Source organism: Ochotona curzoniae, unplaced genomic scaffold (assembly GCF_017591425.1).
Source record: "Ochotona curzoniae isolate NIBS_2020 unplaced genomic scaffold, NIBS_Ocur_1.0 contig_3432, whole genome shotgun sequence".
NCBI lineage: Eukaryota > Metazoa > Chordata > Mammalia > Lagomorpha > Ochotonidae > Ochotona > Ochotona curzoniae.
The window spans coordinates 13,313,188-13,333,605 of record NW_024465859.1 but is presented as its reverse complement, the minus strand read 5'-3'; the positions used below and the strand labels follow the sequence as shown (position 1 = coordinate 13,333,605).

The window sequence follows — 20,418 nt, the reverse complement described above, 5'->3', positions numbered from 1 at the left end:
CCTACGTACCTATTTCTAGTTTGACTTTAGGCTGGAGTTGCACTTACCTAATTCTCATAGCATCCAGCATGTCAGGCCTCACAATGGGCTCTTGAAGGCCTCTGAATAAATGGATCCTGGTTTCAGTGTGACTTCTTGTTGTAATACTACAAGCTAGGCTAGAATTGTTTTATTTACATTTCTATGTCTCCATCAATTATATGTAAATATAATTCACAAGCTCCATAGATATCTTTTTCATGGCCTAAGTGTAATTTGCTCTATACAATCTCCCCAGATAATACAGTAAAAATTGTAATTTGACCTTCCATCTACACCATCCAAATTGTAAACCCCTAATGTTATTTGAAGACATCCTTCAAGACCAAGTATTCTTTATGTTATAACCTCTTTGTCCCAAAATTTTACCGAGGCATGGATCATTTTGAAAACACATCCCTAAATAACAATGGTCTACATGTATCCTCTGTCACTTTTCAGGGATCTCTTGCACTCTGGTGAAGTCAGGAGTAAATCCACATTTAATAAACAAAATACCACGACCCCCATCATTACCACAATTGAGTATGCAGATTGTCATGAATATTTACACCTATCAGGGTCCTTTATACACAACTCAGAGAGACAAATAGTATTTCCAGTAATAGTTTATTGATTTCCAAATGCACAGGGGTGCCAAGTCCGAACATCCTGGGATAGCAGTAAATCTCTTACAAAATAATTTACAGTATGAAAATGATATACTGAAACATTAACTCAACATGTAATTCCCTTGAAAGATTGAGTGTTCCCTTGTTTAATGTAAATGGTGGAAGGGGAAGATGACTAAGGAGGGAATGACTGTGCACAGAAAAGAGGCAGCGGACAATGGATTTGTTGCTTCTCCCGACTCATGCACTGCAGCCTGTCACTGTAGAACGACCAGTCAGGTTTAACTCATCATGTATGGATCTGCTGTGCTGTGTCTTCAAGATAGTGCTCAGTCCAGCCTGGGCTCTGTAGCTTTATTTTATTTTTTTCCTTTCCATTGTAGTCTCAAGTATCTCGGTGTATTTTCATTTTCCTGTTCTGACCTTGGTCCTGCTATTTCTGGTGTGCTTCCAAACTATAGTGTCTTACCCACCAGGGCCCCAGTAGCAGGTTCTCTATCATGGCTCTGGGAACGGGCTGGGCTGCGGGCTTCAAACACACAGCTGGAAAGGGAAGTATCAAAGAGATCCCAAGTCTCCCCCTTGGGACGCCTTCTGCTCTTAGGGTTGGACTAGACTTGTCCAGATGTGCAACAAAACTTTTTCCAAAGCAGAAAAAGGTGGATGTGTTTGACAGACAGTAAACTGTAACTGACTCACTTATTGAAAAGAACACATTGAACAGCTATTAAGTGAAGGGTGGAATCTCAGCAATGAGCAGAATACATTCCATCAGGAGAGAAGCCATTGCAGGTCCTATCACTGCTACAAAGTTGTGCATTTTACAGTTGCAACCCTCAGGCCTGGCAGGGCTGACAAGACCCTCAGGTCATCAAAACAGCTGGGCATCCAAATCTCCCACATCACCAGATACCTTGTAGGAAGGCTGGAGTGCAGTTTCCTTCAAGGCTGTCACCTTGGCACCCTGCTTGCCAGGGTGATGCTCTTCTGATGAGCATTGTATAAGCAAGCAGCTAAGCTCCAGGGACAAGGTGGCACGTGTCATCAGGCTGGCAGGAACCTTCGTAGTACACAAGACAGTCAGGGGCTGCTCTGAGGTACTTTAGCTCCTAGAATGTGCATGTGTGTGCATGCAAGCATGCACATATATACATATACATACATAGCCCATTTATGATTGACAAAGAGGTACCCCCACCACACACACACACACACACACACACACACACACACACACACACGATCTACATCATCTAGACATCAGTAGGACAGTTCAAACTTACTGGATTCTGAATTGCCGTATTTCACAGAGCACAGAGGACACGGGAAAGATATTACTAAAAAGTATATGTAAAGATTTCCTTTTCTGTAGCAAGTAAGTTTCCAAATAAAGTTAGAGCAGGGCAAACAATCTTCATTTCTACCATTCTTGAAAAGTTCTGTACTATGGAAAGGCCAGGACGTCCCTTATTTATGAGTGGCACTAAAAAGGAAAAGGTTCACTCACTCCTAGGGCAGGTCAAAGTCAGCCTTGTCTACCTAAAGAATCTGCTAGCGTGGAGGAATAAGGCCAGTTTGACGCCATTTGTGATCCGAAATCACAGTGATGAAACGTCATTTTAAGAGTCTAATGTGGATGGTCATACTGCAGTGGGGGACCTGAAGTGGTTTATTTCTCTTGCTCTGTATTGTTAGGTATCCCTGGCATGACACAAAAGGATGTCCAAAGTATGGTAAGTTGGGATTAAAATCTGATTCCAACTTTTCCTAGCTATTTAGCTAGAGAGAACTGGCAGCTTTTTTGCAATCTACAAGATAAGTGTGGAATAACACAGGACATAGCTCATAGCTGGTCCCTCATACAGTTTATTTCCTTCTAGGGATGGCAGAACTGAGACTCCCAAGTACTTCTTGGGACTGACCTGGGTTTAATGACACCAAATGAAAGGACAATTCCTTCTAGCATCTGGAAACCCAACATTTGGAAGGCATCCAGGAATTGCTGTGAGTACCTAATTCATTCTGGTTATATTCATACCTGTCTCTCTTGGGATTTCTGCAAACGTGAAGCCTGCAGCCAGTCAGGACACAATGCTGAAGACTGAACTTTTACTGACCTGGCAAGAGGGAAGCCTCGTCATGCTGGGGCTTAAGGCCAAGCAGCATGCTCCAGCTTTAGGGGAAGCCGGTGCCGCTGCAGGAAGCATCCTAGTTCTTACATTGATAAATGCTGCCGGCAGGAACTTAGGAGCCTGGGCAGAAGCTGCTGCGCTGTATTTAATGCTTCCCTGGTTAAAGTTTTATCAGGTGCTGAAGACAGCAGGAGCCCATAAAGCAAATCTGCAACCCGTTCTAAGTCAAAGCAAAAGTGCTCTTCTCCTTGAGGATCACAGACATATAATAATTTGAGACAGGCTGGCACACATTCTATTTCTGCTGTTAGCCACTATGTAAATGCTTGGATTTTTCCAAATACTAATATAAAGTAACAATACATGATTAGGAAGCTAGGTTACTATTTGCAAAGCAATGATTACTGTAGAAAGACAACACAAATTTCCAAATCCTAGTTATTTAGTTATATTTTTAAAAATCTTTTGATACTATAAGCTCTTTCAAGAGTGGCCACTGGACTTTCTCTTAAGTTAGTTATGTTGGATACGACTGGCTGTTGTAACCAGTGGCATGTTCAGTTCTACAGTTTTTGCAGACAGGGTTTCGTAGCTTCCCAGCCTCAGGGGAATATATTATTCTGTACCATGCATAGGACTGCACAATGATACAATTAGACTCCTATAATAAGCAATTGTTTCTGCCTCAAAAACCTTCCTGTATGCTTTCCAGTCTACTGACCTGGAAGCTTTGCGGTAGGTAAAGAGGCTACAGACAAGCAGGCAGGAAGTGGAAAGATTCCTTTGGTTCTGCCTTAGCTGTCTGAGAGGCCTAGGCCCTGGCTCAGCAGTGACCTCATGGCTGTTTCACTGAGGCTCCAATGGTGTGCCTCACTCAGGGGGAACACCACAGCAGCATCACTAACAGCACAGAAGAACCAACTACCCATTCCTAGGCTCTCCTTTCTCAGTGTATGAACATTCCATTCCACACGTTTGTTTCCTAGCAAAGTGTATCTCCTGCCTTTAAACCATTTATTAAGCAAAACGTTTGTTTCACGAAGATCAAGCCTGTATATTTCTGTTCCCTTAGCACATCATGGCTATTTGAGGGCAAAAAGCTTAAATGCAGGAATCCTGATTTGGAACTGGGAAAGGCAGGAAGTCCAACCTCAGGACTCTCGCTCATGCTACCTAAGAGGTGAGAGTCAGGGTGTGGGAAACCGTCTGAGGGTCTGTGGAGGAGGTGCTGGGGAACAGGGCTCCCTCTGCATAGGGTGAAAGGAAGGTGTGTTTCCCCTCGGAGAGGACTGAACTCAGCTGTCCTGCTATGACCCCGCTCCCCACACTGCCATGTAAGCCACATCAGGCTAAACTGAGCGGGGAGTGGAGGTGGGGGTGTGGGCACGGGAAAGGGAATTTAAAAAAAATGAAAAATTCCCACAAGAAAAGCCTTTCTTGGACCAAACCCATAAAACCCGTAGACATCACCCAAGTAATTTGAGTTCTGAGAGATCCGTCAGTGATTATTTTCGAAGTTCAAGCCATTGGAATTCAGATATACTGATTTCAACCTTTAATCAGATTTAATCTTTGGTCTTCTCCCTCCTACTCCCCGCAAGGTCATTTCCCTTCCACCTCTTCAATCATTTTTTCATTTCCAAAGCACTGAATTATGAATCTGAAGTCCTGGATAACCCCATGTACTAAAAATATCAGTATCTTTCTAATGTTTAACTCTTTCTCCAACCCTGTCATTCAAGCCATCTGCAGCATTCCTGGTACCAGATGTTTCCAAACACAGAACTGCCTTTGCAGAGATTCTCTCTAGGAGGCAGTGCCTCCTCCTATGCCTTCCACATGCTTCACTGTGAACAACACGGAGGGTTTCTGTTAGCATTAGCAGGTAGGGAAAAATTCTTAGTTCATGATTATTCCTAATCCTGCCTAATAAAGTTATTTGGCTATACAACACTGCAGGGGCAGGCTTTCCTAAGTCATTTCAAAGCACTGACGGACCCTGTTAATTGCTCCCAGCTGATCAAAGGGGCTCTTTTGCTTGAGTGACCACAATGAGAATGAGAAGCATACAGTTGACAAGCACAAAGCTGACATCCCTCCAAGAGCAACATGCCTGCTGTGGTTCCGGGGACAGAAGTGGTGAGAAGTACATTGCTGGGCAGCTTTCACAGAAATCAGAAGCCATTACGCTCTGTCACATGCACACGGGGGCGGGGATGGGTTTCCTCTGGGAATGGCAAGCCTTCATGTGTCCTCTTCTTCACTGGCACCACTACAAAAGAAAAGGAGAGTCACATGAGTTAAGACATCACACAAAGGAAGGCATCACAGCCTGGGGGGCGGGGGCACCCCAGGCCTTGCTCTGAGACACCCCTGGATCCAAGCCCCAATGACCATGCCTAAGTCAGTGCAGCCAGGTTCCGAGGACTTCTTTTCTCTAAGTTTTTTCTTTTTAATTTGATTATAGTGAGAAAAATGACGAAACTTAGTTTTTTCAGGTTACTAGAGAATACATGTAAAATGCACAGTGCATGCTATGTGAATATTTATTCAAAGGATCAGATGAAGATCACTATGATTAAAAAAAAAAAACAACTTATTGGTAAAAACCATGAGGCTTTAACTTTCTCTGAAGTTTAGCATATCTAGTGTTAGGAGAACACAAGTAGAACAAGGAGAAGATATATTTGTCCCGCCAGTGGCACTTCTCAAACTTCCAGTCCATTCAGCCAGCCAGTGGGTTTAAATATCACCTCCTCAAGAAGCTGCTCTACGTTCAGCAGGACTCCCTTGCCATTCTCTTATTTCTTTCATAATGCTTATAACAGCCTATAATTTGTTTGCTACAGTACCTAAGAGTACAAATATTATTTTATTAACTACTATATATATAGCACTTAAAAATGGAGTGAAACAAAAATAGGAAAAGAGGGTGGGAGGGACAGACAAGCAGAAAAGACTGATCAGTTGTTACTGTTCTGACCGGTGATTGGAGTATTTCAGCTTCAGTGAGCGGGACACCTGCCAGGCTCAGCTCTGAGCACTTCAGTTGCTCAAAGGGTGATCTCTGGCATGGTCCTGGGAGAGAGCACGGCACGGTAGGTACAGGGATGAGGGCAAGGAGGAGGCAGAGGCAGACAAACAGAGGCAGCAAGGATGACCCTCAGAAGGGCAAAAGTGTCCACGTGACTGGTTTCTTCTCTTCCACTCCTCGAGCTCGTCGTCCTGGAAGTAAGCACAGGAGCCGAACCTGATCCCAGGAAACAGGATTTTATAGATGTAGGAAATGAATCTCTGAGAGATGTAAAATTTGAGAATTACACAGTATTCAGTCTATATCCTTAGAACTCCAGCTTCAGTTTTGACTGGACACAGTCTACAGTAGCTGCCTGATGCTAAGGCAGGGGCCCAGAGGGCAGCAGCTTCCTGCTGGGACCTGGAAACTCCTCATCTGACAAGCTACTACCTGTACCTTGATATAAAATCTGTTATTTTGCATCTTTTTAAAAAGGATGCTGAGGGAAAACATCCTATGTAAATGGACTTCTCATAGTTTCACTAAGGGAAGAATTATTCAAGACAAAGGGCCTGCAGATGAAGTTAAACAGACTCCAGGAGCCACGAGGACATGCTAGCAATCTGTCATTCACACTTTGCCCTGTCTCCACTCCTTTTGCTTGTGTTTTTGCTCAATCACAGGATGAAGGGGGCATATTAGGTCAAGGTAGACAGTGGACTGTCATTACAATAGAATTAGGTGGCTTCCATCCAGAGAGAACAAAGGATCTTTTATGCAAACGTCTCCCTAGAATGTAGGCAGAGTTGGAACCAGTGTCGTATTTCCTCTGCCTTTGGTATTAGATCCAAAGCAAAGCTCTTATTGTTCTCCTGTCAGTTTTACGTCAAACATGAGGCCTGGTGCCTGTGCCCTTTCCCTAAGCTGCAGAGAACTTGTTGGCATTCTTGAGATTCGCACTTGAAGGGTTCATGAACCAACGGAAAGTGCAAACAAGAGTTCTGTCTGTGCATGCCTTTGTCTGAGAGGTTATGATTTTCATCATATATTCAAAGAGGTCACTGGCTCCTCCCCTGTTGAGAATAATCAAATTTTTGCCACAAATATTCTTTTCTGGCTTTCAGGTTCTGTACTGTAAGAACTAGAGAGCAGTGTAAGAAAAAGAATGCAAGTCCTGACTGAGAATTCTCTTTTCTCACTACCTTAAGAGAGACCTATTTGGGGACTCAAAGGATACAACTTATTTTCCAGATTAACACAAAAACCCTTAGGACTGTGCCATTTATTGATCTCATCAGGCTTGGCATGCTCAGTGCGTACTGACCACTCTGTGTTAGGAGTGATGCTAAGTACAATGGTGATTAAGGCAGGGGCAATGGTTATCTAGTGGACTCCACAGCCAAGCAGTGAGAGAAACAGAGGGCAGCAAGGAGAGTGGACAAGTCGTACCTTTGAAGATCTTTTCAGAATGACCATCTTTCGGAATAGTGTGAGTGCATCTCTAACAGCTTTATTCAGTCCGCTCAGGGTTTCCTGAAGGGCTAGCCTGCACAACTGGTAGGAGACACTCCCTGACGACAGCCTGGAAGTCTCCACTTTGACCAGTGAAGCAGCACAGCCCTGCCCCACCTCAGCCACCTGGCTTCTTCTGAAACTTCTATCTTATGCTTAGATTTGTAATTGGAGTGGGATTCAGAGGTCACTCAAGTTCTAATAATGAAGTAAATGTGCCAGGCAGGCAGCCCCAGGCAGCCCTATTCCACAGCAGGCTCTTATCAATGACAGAGGGAACATCAGACAATGATTTTGAGGTTTCCAGACTGAAATAGTTCTAAATATTTGGATGAGTTTCAAAGCCTTTCTGAATTTGTGTCCTAATGGTATTACTATCTGTATTATGGGGTTATTATGAAAGCTCACACATTCTGTACAATACAATTTATAATTATGTTGGTCTCCTCCCTTCTTATACTGGACAAATACCTACTTCCCTGAGGTTGGCAGCATTGTACGGTGGGTCAAACTGCCATCTGTGAGGCCAGCATCCCATATGAGCGCTGCTTTGAGTACCAGCTGCTCCACTTTCAATCCAAGTCCCTGTTAATGCTTGTGGGAAAGCAGCAGGAGATGGCCCTGGGCCTCTGTCAGGTATGGGAGACTCAGAGGGCAAGCTAGGCTTCTGGCTTCAGTCTGGTTCAGCCCTGGCTGTTTTGGCCATTTGGAGAGGGAAAAAGATCTCAGTCTCTCTCTTTCTTACTCCCAGTATCCCTGCCTTTCAAACAAATAAAATAAAAATTTAAAACAAAAGCATGTCTTCTCCTAACTTTCCCTTAATGTCCCTAGGACTGCCATCCTAAACACTACCTTTCAGAACAAGCATGTTCCAACTCCTTCAAAAACTGGAGAGCAACAGAATCTAGTTGTGCTTGCCTGACGAGTTTTCAGAAAGAATTCCAGCTGCACAGGTACTGGACACAAAGAGTCGGTTCCCTGACTCTGTGTGACTGACCTCTAGAAAACCCATCCTCTGCCAAACCTGGTGAGGATAACTACTGAAGGAAACTGAGTTAACTGGCCTCAGCTCAGTTACTGACTCATCTAGTCTGAAGGTACCTAAGTGATGATCTCAAAACACAAACCCTTGTGGCTCAAAAAGACTTTCCAGAGAAAATTTTTAGCACAGGAAATCTTAAGGAAATACATATCTAGATTTTCAACTTTGTTTACACTCTGTCTTAAAACTGACCTTTTCCCAGGTACAAGCCTGTGACCCAGAGGTTCTTTTCTCAGCCACTCCCACTTTGGAAATATTTATCCTGCCTCGGAGAAGAGACACATCACTCACCTCACAGCAGCTTTAGAGTATTTCATTTTTATAAGAAGTTGCTGGGAGAGTAGGATGAGTGGTAGAGGATATAGTCCCATATTTTCTGTAGGCAATAAACTCTTTGCAAGGTTGTATGCTGTATCCTCTAGCTACATATCTAATAATTTAAATCCAGAAGTGAGATGTCACTGTCGTAAGGTATACACTTAATATGTTTGAGATGTTTAAGAAGTGAAATGAGAACCCATTTAAAGTCTTCACCTTGCACGCTCCGGGATCCCATACGGATGCCCAAGTTCTAATCCCAGCTGCCCCGCTTTTCATCCAGCTCCCTGTTTGTGGCCTAGGAAAGCAGTCAAGGACAGCCCAAAACCTTGGAAACCTATACCCACGTGGGAGACCTGGAAGAGGCTCTGGGCTCCTGGCTTTGGATTGGCTCAGCTCCGGATGTTGCAGTCACTTGGGGGGATGAATAAACAGATGGGAGATTTTTCTCTGTCTCTCCTCCTTTCTGTATATCTGATTTCCCAATTTAAAAAAAATCTTCAAAAACAAGGTGAAATGAGATTTGGTCTAAGCAAGTCTGATTTGGCTGCAGATTTACCACAAAAATTGGTTTTACAAATTATGTCTTATAAAGTTAATCTAACCTGCAGTGGCAGTGTTTAAACAAAAGCATATATAGAAGCTCATTTAAACTACAAAATATATCAGCAATCATCCTTTAAGCTGGATACACAATATCAAAGGTTAATTAAAAACAGGCAAGATACAAATATTTTTTTCTACATTCTTTTAGGCAATATAAACCAAAAATTTAGCTGAATGAACTAAACTGCTAAATTCTGGCTAGGGGTGGTATGAAATGTAATACCTCCCTGATTGGGACAGAGCTTGAGGTGACAGGAAGAGTTCAAGGCGTATCAGTCACCAGAATGCTGTGTCTCTTGTGAGTATGCACAATGAGCGATGAGGAATTCTTTTTGACTTGTTCTGGCGCCTGTGGAATTCAAGATGCAGAATACAAGCTCCCATCACACTCAGCTCCTAAGCACCTGCTGATAAAGTGATTAAGATGGAAAAGGGCTCCACTGCCTAATCATTTATTAGTCTGTATGGAGAGTTGGTTCAACTGTTCAGCTTCTATCCCCAGAGCTGTAGGGGCATAACAGAAAGTTAATAAATGAGGTGGCAGGTACTTTTTGTAATAGCTCTGTTTCCCTGAGCTTACACCATCACTTGCATGATTTGGTATCATTCATGTCTGATGAGTTCTTGCAGATTTATTGATTACTGCTGTAACAGGATTATTAAACTCAGGAGCATACAGAAATTCAGCAGTATTGACAAGGGAGGAAGGCAAGATTCAAAAAGATTTGGTATTCTCTCAAAATTACACCACACAGGCATTATATATGAAGCTAACTGGCCAATCTTAAGCTTTCAGTATTTTGGGAAGTGGGTGTCTGGTGCCAATATACAGGTGAGATCTTCAAAATGTTTCTGGAAGAGTAGGTGTTACAGTGCAGGCAGTTAAGCCACACTTGGGATGCCCACATTCCACAGTGGAGTGCCTGGGATTTAGTCCACCTCTGCTTCTGATCTAATTTCCTGTTAAAATGTGCACCCACAGATAGCATATGAGAGCCCACGCACTGGGTCCCTGTCACCCACATGTAAGACCCTGGATTCATCCTGCGTCAGCCCAGCTGCTGAGGGCATCTGGCGAGGGAACTAGCAGATTCTTCTGTCAATGTTGAAAAACATGGAAAAGGAACGTTATCATCTAATTCTCTTCCCATAAACTAGTGCTCAGCCCTGATGAAGGGATGCAGCAGATGCCCAGATCCAGTGGCATTCCCCCATGAGGTACAGCAAGGCTGCTGTTTTGTCCCCAACTCTAATACAAGTCAAGGGTCACTGTGCTATAAGGTACAAAAACATAGATTTAGCAGCTGCCTATAGGACTAGAAAGGCACAAACACAAACTAGAACGAAATGGTCTTAATTTATCATAGGTTAACTAAGAGAACATGATTAGGTTAGAGTCAGGTCTTGGCCTTGCGACACTGAGACTAAACTGCCTCAACTAAGAAATTAATACCTTGTATCATAACTCTTCCAACCATGATGTATTTGCTGAGTTGATTTACTCTCGTGTATAGTACTTTATCTCTTTGCTTCCTATGGCCTCCCCCTCACTATCCCCTCTATCTTTAGACTGAAGGCTGATGTATACATTCCTACAGATCACTTTAGGAGGAAAAGGAGGAGAAGGAAATACTGGCCGCCCCCCCTCCATTTGTCTTAGTCCTCACAGCTGGCTCTGCTTCTGTAGCGGAGGGCTCTGGGATGTGGGTCTCCAGTGTAGACTCATGTTGGTACTCTGTTACAGTGCCTAGTTTGACTTTCACGTCCTTCGCAGCCGATTTTCCACTTCCACAGGCCCTGTATGGGTGAGGGTGGTGACGTGCCTAGGCAGGGCCCTGCCTAGAGATGTAAGAGCGTATTTATTAGTCTGCTAATGGCTGGTCTGCTCTCAAAACTCCCTTCTTTAGGACTCAGTCCCTTGCTACAACGATATTTAGAATGATGTAATTTCTAGTTTTTTTTTTTTAATTAAATGGATCTTTTCTCCTTTGCTGCTGTTTACTTTCTGTAACAAATAATGCTAGTTTCTATTTAAAAAAAGTTTCACAGTGTTATCCACCAGGGATAATCACCACTAACACATTAAAACATATCCGACCATATTTTTTCTAAACTTCTATAAAAATGCCTATCTGTATTTCCTAAAATTGGCTCACAGTTCAGTTTTGCTCATAATTTGCTTTCCCACTGAACTATCAATCATAAATATCTTTCTTTGAAGACATACATTTCTACAAGATTATGATTCATGATTGAAATGTATGGCTTTAACATATCTAATATTGGACATTTAAACTGCCTTTTTCCTATTACCAACATGTCTCTGATACAAATCATTTTGGGTCAATCACCCTTAATTATTTCCAAAGAAAAATTCCCAGAAGGGTCAAAAGGTGTGTATGCTTTAAGATTTTAACCTTTCAGAACAGCTTTAGATGTACCAAAAAATGGAAAAGACAGTAAAAAAGGCTCCCATTATCTAGTTTTCTCCACTATTAACAGATTACTTTGGCATACTTGTTACAATGAGTGAACACTGATACATTAGTGATAACTAAAGTCTGTATTTTATTCAAATTTCCTTCATTCCTAATGTCTTTTTTCTGTACCAGATTTCATTCAGAAAACCACATTTAATCATTATGCCTCTTTAGGCTAGTCTTGCCTATGGCTTTTGTTTTAGTGAGATATTTTGTAGAATGGTCATCATGTGGAGTTTGCTTAATGTTTCTCTCCTTAACAGGTCTTGGTTTGGGGGTTTTGGATAGAAAACTACAGAGATAAAATTCCATTACATAATATCACAGACTCAAGTTCAATATTGTTTAGCACTACTGAGGTTGACTGGTTGGGGCAGTTCAGCCAGGAATTCCCCATGGTAACGTTACTCCTTCCCCCTTTGCACAATGGCCTGTGGCAGAAGTCACAATTAAGCAACTCCCACTTAAAACAATATTTACAACATACATGAAATGCTTGTGAGCGTGGAATTTCTCTCTTTATTTACCTATTTACATAAGTATCAATTGATGTATATTTAATTTATACTTAGGATATAATCTACTACTACTTGTTCTGCTGCTTCAGTTGTCCAGCTTGCACAAGCACAACAGGATGCTCCAGGTTTAACTTGAACATCTCCTAACCTACTCTCAGAATCACACATTTTTCCAAAGAGCTTTATTTTTAAAGACATTTGATTTACTTAACTTCATATCACATGGCTTTCTGTTGAAATTTAGGAGGAAAATTCCATGGAGGGACTAAGTTTTTCCTTTTCTCTGCCCTATTATGGCCCAGGCAAATCAAGGCAGGTGGACACATTATAAGCAAATAACAACCTGAGGTTTTAGCTTCCTTGATTCTAGCATCTTCAGGAAACCCAAATGAGTTTCCTCATCTTTTCTTAGCATGTGAATAATGAAAGCCTAATCTCTTTAGCAATTTTCTACCACAAAATTCTTAAACTGAAGATTTAATGAAATGCTGCAACTTGAAATTTTCTGTTGCCTCAGCTGTTGTTTCTTTCATGATATCAAAGGACGGAAGGAGAAAGGATCAATAAATACAACTGAAACTGATTTCTAATCTGCAAGAATAGCAGGAGTGTGAATGTGGCAGGTGGGGCAGGAAAAGATACAGATAATGAGCAGATATTAGTAGCTTTGGATGGAGAGAAAACAGAGATGACATCATCATCCATGACGCCCCGGAGCTGTGGTACAGACACTGTAGAAAGCTGGGGTCTGGAAGCATAGCAGCACATAGAACACCTATGGCTACCTGTCATGTGGCAGAGGGCTACAAAGGTGGATTTAGTAGTTAGAGACATCTGAGCTTGAGCCATAGTTCTATGACTTACTAGCCATGAGCTTTTCACTCCATGTTTTCACTCAGATTTAGAGGACAATTTAGTGCTACCAGAGAGAGCTACGGAGAAAGAATTTAATGAGACTCATGTATACATAATACTTGTTGTGCATTAATCATCACACATATGACAGATACACAGAGAGCTTGGCAGGGTGCTTGTTCACAAAATAAGTACTCAATGCATTTTTTAAAAAGTTAATTAGTAACATTAGATACAGAAATCAAAGCTAAAAGTCATTCAGCATGACGATGACCAGGTGAGGGTGACTGAAAATCATTCCATGGCTCCTGAATGCATTACTGACCTTGCAGCTCCTAATGCCTCTAAGATTGTTACCTACTGACACACAAGAGAGATGCTGGTGCTGTCATCAGAGCACTGTAGGCACAACCTGAATGGACTTTTTTTCATAACTTTTCTCTTGGTATTTTGATAACAGGCCATTTATAAACAATGACACTGACACATTAAGCACTACCACATACAAAATGCTTTCTACGTGCCATGATTAGACCCAAAACCTTAGGAATACCACTTCCCTAACTCACTGACTTCAACAGAAAGTACCGGTGATTCACCCTGCACAATACTTCCCTTGTTTGTCCATTTCTCCTCTCTTCTATTCCCTATCTTAAAAAGATTTATTTATTTGTACTGCAAAGTCAGATATATGTAGAAAGGAGGAATATCTCTGTCCAACGATTCACTCCCCAAGTGACTGCAATAGCCAGAGCTGAGTCGATCTGAAGTCATTTCTTCCAGGTCTCCCACACCGGTGCAGGGTCCCAAAGCTTTGGGCTGTCCTTGACTGCTTTCCCAGGCCACAGGCAGGGAGCTGGATGGGAATTGGAGCAACTGAGATTAGAAATGGCGCCCATATGGAATCCCAGCATGTGCAAGGTGAGGACTTTAGCCACTAGGCCACTGTGCCAGGCCCCTACCCTATCTTTTCAACCGCTGATTGGCCTTCCTGTTTCTACTGTTAACACACCATTATTCATTTTTCCAACTGTATTTAGAAGGGCACCTTTTCACTCATCACTGTCCCATCTAAAACCCCTTCAACAATTTTCTATAACATTCAGAATAAAGCTCATGGCCCACAAATCCCTACGTACTTTGACTCCTGCTTACCTCTCCAACTTGACTGATGCTACTTGCTTAGCACAATGCGTTTCTTCGTTCAAATAAGCAGAGCCTGTTCCTACCATAAGACTTTTACATTTTCTGTTGTCTCAATAGCTCTTTCCCCTATATGCTGGAGTAACTGACTCCTTAACATTTGGGTCTCAGCTTCAATGTTACTTCTCAGAGACAGCCCCGACCAAGCAGTTTTGGTAGCCACTCTACTCCGCATGGTTACATCTGACTATAGTACCACTCTACCATTTTTCAGATGGCAGGGGTCTTTAATTATTCTATGCATTATTGTATGTCCGGTACCTGGTAATGTCTTCAGTACTAATGATACATTAATTAATCAAACAACCTTATTAGGTATTACCATTCCAGAAGCCTTCCCAGGCAAACTGTAATGCATTTGCTAGTCTTGAAGATATCTTATGCATAGCACATTTTACAGGTGAATCTAGGTTCCATTTCATTTCTAATTGTCACTGCAATGACTAAATCACATAACCTGTAACAACTAGGACACTAGCTGTAATATGACCAATGATCACTCTTACAAACAACTAAACCTTGCCCGTTAAGGAGAGGGGGCAATGTTGTGATTGAGGACAAAGTGGAGTAAGCTCACATCCTGCTCTTCCCAAAGAAACTTGGTGAGTCAATTCATTTCCATGAGGAAATATCCTCACCTGGTTTCTCTATAAAACAGCTGCACATTTGGCAACTTCCAACCCTCTGGAATCCAGCTGCGAGTTGTCTTCAAGTCAGAACTAGATTCCATAACTTTAAGCATATATCTCTCACCCTGAAGGTCTATCAAAGGAGAGACATGGACAGAAGCCAGTCATCTGGGTCAAATTGGAGGTGAAGGCGTGCTTAATCACTGTTCTCCTCTTTTGTTCAGATGAAAGTAAGTGGAAGACCTGGGTTAGTTGGTGCAGTTGTGATCAACAGCAGAAAAAGCATAAGTAAGCTTCAAGTTCCTATTCCAGCAAATATCAGCAGGATGACCTTGGATGAGATGCTCTTTAAAGTTCCCACTGAAATGATGTTGCAGACAAATGAGTAACATCTTACTTTCTTACAGCTGGGCAAGGCTGAACTATAACTGTGGTCTGGTCCTTGTTTTTAGCCTTGAGTAGGAAACTCAGTAGTGAGTGAAAGTGGCAGCATATGAGTGGACTTGTGAACTCAGCTGGGCTGTATTTAAACACCCAGATTACTACCTCTGCTGTCACCAAAGATTTCCCAAAGCCTTGGTTGACTACAATTCTAGTGAGGGCATCAATTACTTAGAAAATTTCCTTCCTGGAGGTGGTGTTGTGGTGTAGTATCTAGAGTTACCACCTACCAACACTCCATACAGGTACTGGTTCGAGTTCTGGCTGCTCCATTTCTGATCCAGCTCCCTGCTAATGCACCTGTGAAAGTAGCAGAGGCTGCCCAGGGCCTTGAGCCCCTGCACCTAAGTGCTGAGGAAGTTCTTGGGTCCTGGATTCAGTCTGGCCCAGCACTAGCCATTGCAGCCATTTGGGGAATGAAAAGGCATCCAGAAGACCAATCTAAAATCGAAATAAATAAATAAATCTTCTTACAAATCATGCAAAAAATTTCCCTGCTAGGAGGATCCCAATATTTTTTTAAAAAATTGCAGATAATCCCCCCTCCTCTTCAGTTTTTACAAGTGCATCCAATCAATGATTTTGCTGTTGTAACTTTGTTGCAAAGTGGTCATTTTTCTCACAGCATGACCTTGGTTCCTGTGGGCTTCATCAAATGCTTATGCCAAAAAAAGGCCTGCCACTAACAGAGATTTCTCCGTATCCAGGACAGTGTCTCTCTGGGTCAGATTTTAGTTTCAATCTCAATGCTTTTGTCCTGAAGCAAGAGTCATCAAGGTCTTGCGATTTTAGTTAGATTGTAGAAAAATAGTAAAGATGACTGTACTTAGTCGTCAGGGAGCCAGTGAAGCCTGTGGTCTCACACATCTCTGCTCTGTCATTGTGGCCTCCAGGGCCTTGGTGCACTTCAACCTAGCCACACTGTCCATGGCAGTCCTCACCACTGAGGCTCCATGGAGGCGGATTCTACTTCCTATCACCCAGCATGGCAGCCTCCCAACCTGCCTTGCCCAGAAGTAAAAAGTGAGGTAAAAGGTGGGGAAGGAAGACCTTCAAGGCAAAAACAACAACCCTCCCGGCAAAAGATGATCTTTCCCCCCAGAAGCACTAAGCTTTGTCTACCAAGAGAACTCCTAAAGGAAGTTGCATAATAGGATAGTCTACTTTGGAGTAAGAACAGAATTCCCAACTAAGCCTTTGAACTCTCAACTACGTGACTCTTGCAAAATTATTTAATGTCTCCATGCCTCAGTTTCCTTATCTGTGGAATGCAGAGTCACTAAAGCATTTGCCTTTCCAATGAACAAATACTGAGTACCATCAACATATCAGGCACTGCAACACGTGCTGACATTATAGCAATGAAAAAGGCTGGCAAGGTCCTTGGTGCTATAGGGCTTAATTTTTCATGAGAAGACAATAAATAAACGAGTACTTAATTTTAGATGGTGGAAAATATTTTTTAGGAAATATTTTTTAGGAAATTATTTTTTAGGATTGATGTGCTTAAAAGTATTTAACCATACTATCTAATAAGTAACGAGCACTTGACCAAATTCAGCTGTTCTTACATGAATACCAGTCTACACTCACTTCTCTTCTGTTTCACAGTGACTGAGCCTCTATAACATTCTGCCAGAATAAAGAGTAGAGTAGCACAGGGTCTCTAAGAAGTTTATAGTCCAATGAAGAATGTAGTTTGTATGCTATGAGAAAAGGAAGAAGTGAATTCTATTTAGAGAGGAAAGTCTTTATTGCTCAGGAACAACCAAAACAATGGATTAGTGTTTTCCAGGAAGATAACTGGGACAGGTAGAGGAGCAAGGTGGAGGCAGCAGCCTGAACCAACTCTTGAAGATGTAAAGGGATCAGCATTTTCAGGGAGCTGTGGAAAAGTTCAGGGTGGCTAAAATATAAGGTCATGTGGAGAGACAGAGTGACTGACCAGCAGCTCTGATGTTGACCCTCATGGGTCATGACTGCAGTGTCTCCTGAGATGAGAGGTGCAGGCAATGAGCAATGTCAGAGCTCCAAGTGGCGTCCACCACATGGCCGGCGCTCCAAAATGGGAACAAGATCTTTATTTGTAATGTTCGGATTGTGTTCTGTGCAATCACTTCCCACAGCAGCACAGATGTTCCCAGTAAAAAGAAAACAAACAAAAAATGCCCAGTGATATCTCAGTATAAAAAGCCTGTGTGTGGGCAGACAGACATCGGGTTACTGAAACGTGATGATATTATCAGCCTACAAGGGCTACTGTTGAGCCAATGTGATGATGCCGAGGTTCTGGGTGAATGGACACCTCCCTCATGAGCAGAGCCTTTGTGCCAATATCTTAGGCTCAGGCCTCGGGTGGTGAGAAGGTGCTGACATGGGGAAGCAGGAAACCAGAAACCATGAAGAAACATAAAACCTGTACCTAGTTAGTAACTCAGACATCTCTGTCAGCATGTCTTTTTTAAAGATTTTTTTTTTTTAAACCGGAAAGGCAAATTTGCAGAGACAAAGGTCTTCTATCTGCTGGTTCACTGCACAAATGGTCTCAATGGTTAGAACTGAGCCATTAGAAGCCAGGAGCCAGGAGCTTTCTTTGGCTCTCCATTGTGGGTGCAGTGTCCCAAGGCTTTGGATCACCCCCTGCTGCTTTCCCAGGCCATAAGCAGGGAGCTGGATGGGCAGTGGAGCAGCCAGGACTTGAAACGATGCTTATACAGAATGCTGGCATTGGAGGTAGATTGCCAGAATGTAACTGCAGTGTGGAAGTTTGTAGAATGGAACAGAGGATCTCTGTTTTACTGCTTGGTTCCTCACCTGTGCTACTCAGTCCTAGCCTTTCTCTTATAAACACTTTGATTATGAGTCTCCCCAGGAAATGAAGTTATCTGCATTTGCACCTAACTTTCTACTTCAATGGCTCAGGAAAGAGCCAACAGTTCTGGACCAAAGAAATCTGTCCCTACTGGAGTCTGAGGCAGACACCTAAGGAAGTGAACATTAAGTCCAATTTACTTTTAGTCAGTCTTTCCAAAGACTGTCCTTGGAATGCAGTTTCACATTATCAGGTGACAGACAGTGTGGTCACCTCTCTGTGGTCGGAAACACAGGGAAACACCAAATAGGACAGCCAAGGCAGAAACAAGCAAGGAACAGAACATAGGAGGAACCTTCCATCTTTTCCACTGTTCAGTCTCAGGACCGAACAAAAGCCCACTGCCCTAAACTGAAATGGCTGCCTATGCACTGGAGAAAGTTAAAACACCAAACATGACAGCCTGTGAAATACAGCCAACCCCTGCGCCACTTTAAACTTCTACTATTCGACATTAAGCCTGAAGTCCTTAGTAAAGTCATTCTTTAATAGGTACTGTACTCAGGTACTGTGCTTAAGAGGTTCCTGAATTTAAGTCAGTGCATGTGAAGATAAGAATAAGCTTGGGGTCCCCATAAACTACTTGAGTACAAGTGAGTTTCTGGGTAAGCCAGCTGTCATTTTAGAAGCTGACAAGCCAAGGTGGTAGATTGGTAAGTTTTATTGGGAAAGAGAAATGGTCATTTTTTTTAAATTATCTTTAAAAGGCCAGGAATGGCGCGGAAGTTCAGCATGCTGAAAGCAAAGGAAGATTATTAAAGACATGATTTGCTGTTTTCCCAGTTTTTCCTGAAGGCAACTCTCCTGTGACACCCAAATGGCATAATTCTACCACTTCAGATCTGCTTCATCAACATTCCTAAGAACCTGTTTATGGCTCTGTCAACAAAAATCAGGGTTTGCACACTTTATTTAGTATATTTGGGAAGTGACTCTTTTCTACTGGCCCAGTTACAGATTCAGCAGAAGAGACTCAAGTAAGACTCAGTCGTCCTCTGAGAGTGATGGAGGGCCGTCTGTCAACTTGAATGGCAGGGCTTCTTGCTGTCACAATTTTCAACCCTAGCTTTTGGAGTGACAGCTGTAGCAGGAGGGACAAAGTCAGGGAAATCAAGGGCTGAATCCACTCACTAACTGTATTTTTCTGAGCAAAATTCATTCTACTGTGACTAGCCTCTTCATTTATAAATCAGGGCTAATGGTCACCATTTTCTTTATAAATATAAAAGCATATAACATACGATAAATGTTATAAATACTTGCCTCAAGAAGTGATACATCATTAAGTGCTGTGCACACATTAGACTTATTTTCTTCCCTTCTTCGTGTTTAAGTTAGATGATTCTTAAGATTCTCACACTGAGTGCCAGACTTAGAAGTTTAATACAGGGGCCTGACAGTGTGGCCTAGCAGCTAAAGTCCTCACCTTGAACATGCCGGGATCCCATAGGGCGCCAGTTCTAATTCCGGCAGCTCCACTTCCCATCCAGCTCCCTGCTTGTGGCCTGGGAAAGCAGTCGAGGACAGCCGAGAGCTTTGGGACCCTGTACCCATGTGGGAAACCTGGAAGAGGTTCCTGGCTCCTGGCTTCAGATTGGCATAGCACTGGCCATTGCACTCACTTGGGAAGTGAATCATTGGACGGAAGATCTTCCTCTCTCTCGCTCCTCCTCTCTGTATATCTGACTTTCCAATAAATAAATAAATCTTAAAAAAAAAAAGTTTAATATAGAAAAAGTAATATACTTGTATCAGATGATTCTTTTACACCAGGATGAGAAGCTAGCCAATGTGTAGATCCTTTGTTTTTCCTCACCCATTCAGTACAAGAAAACATTGCACTGTACTCTTCACTCAGCCCAACACAGAGGGAAAGAAGAGAAATTGACAACGAAATAAATATTTCAACCAAACACTGTAAGGAATAAATGAGAAAATTATTTTGGGAGTTGCTTTTAAATTTAAAGAAAAAATCTGTTGTGGAATAAAAAAAGCCACTCTTTTATAAAAATTATTTTTAGGACCCTTGTCTAAAATATATGCAAGAAATAAAAAAGAAGAGTGATAATTCTTTGAGCAAGGAATTTAAGTAAAGCCTATTGAATTGCTTGTGTTACATCCAGCATGAAAGAAAAAGCTTATTT

The 20,418-nt window shown here is 42.3% G+C and overlaps 1 protein-coding gene across 1 annotated transcript in view; it reads right to left on the bottom strand.

Annotated features, from left to right (window-relative positions):
* Nucleotides 1-631: 631 nt before the first annotated feature.
* TRIM44 (tripartite motif containing 44) overlaps nucleotides 632-20,418 on the bottom strand; it is a 113,962-nt gene continuing 94,175 nt past the window's right edge. The window contains exon 5 of the mRNA XM_040980111.1: nucleotides 632-5,054. Within this exon, the coding sequence (XP_040836045.1) occupies nucleotides 5,027-5,054 (28 nt within the window). The 3' untranslated portion in view covers nucleotides 632-5,026. The remainder of the gene's footprint in view (nucleotides 5,055-20,418) is intronic.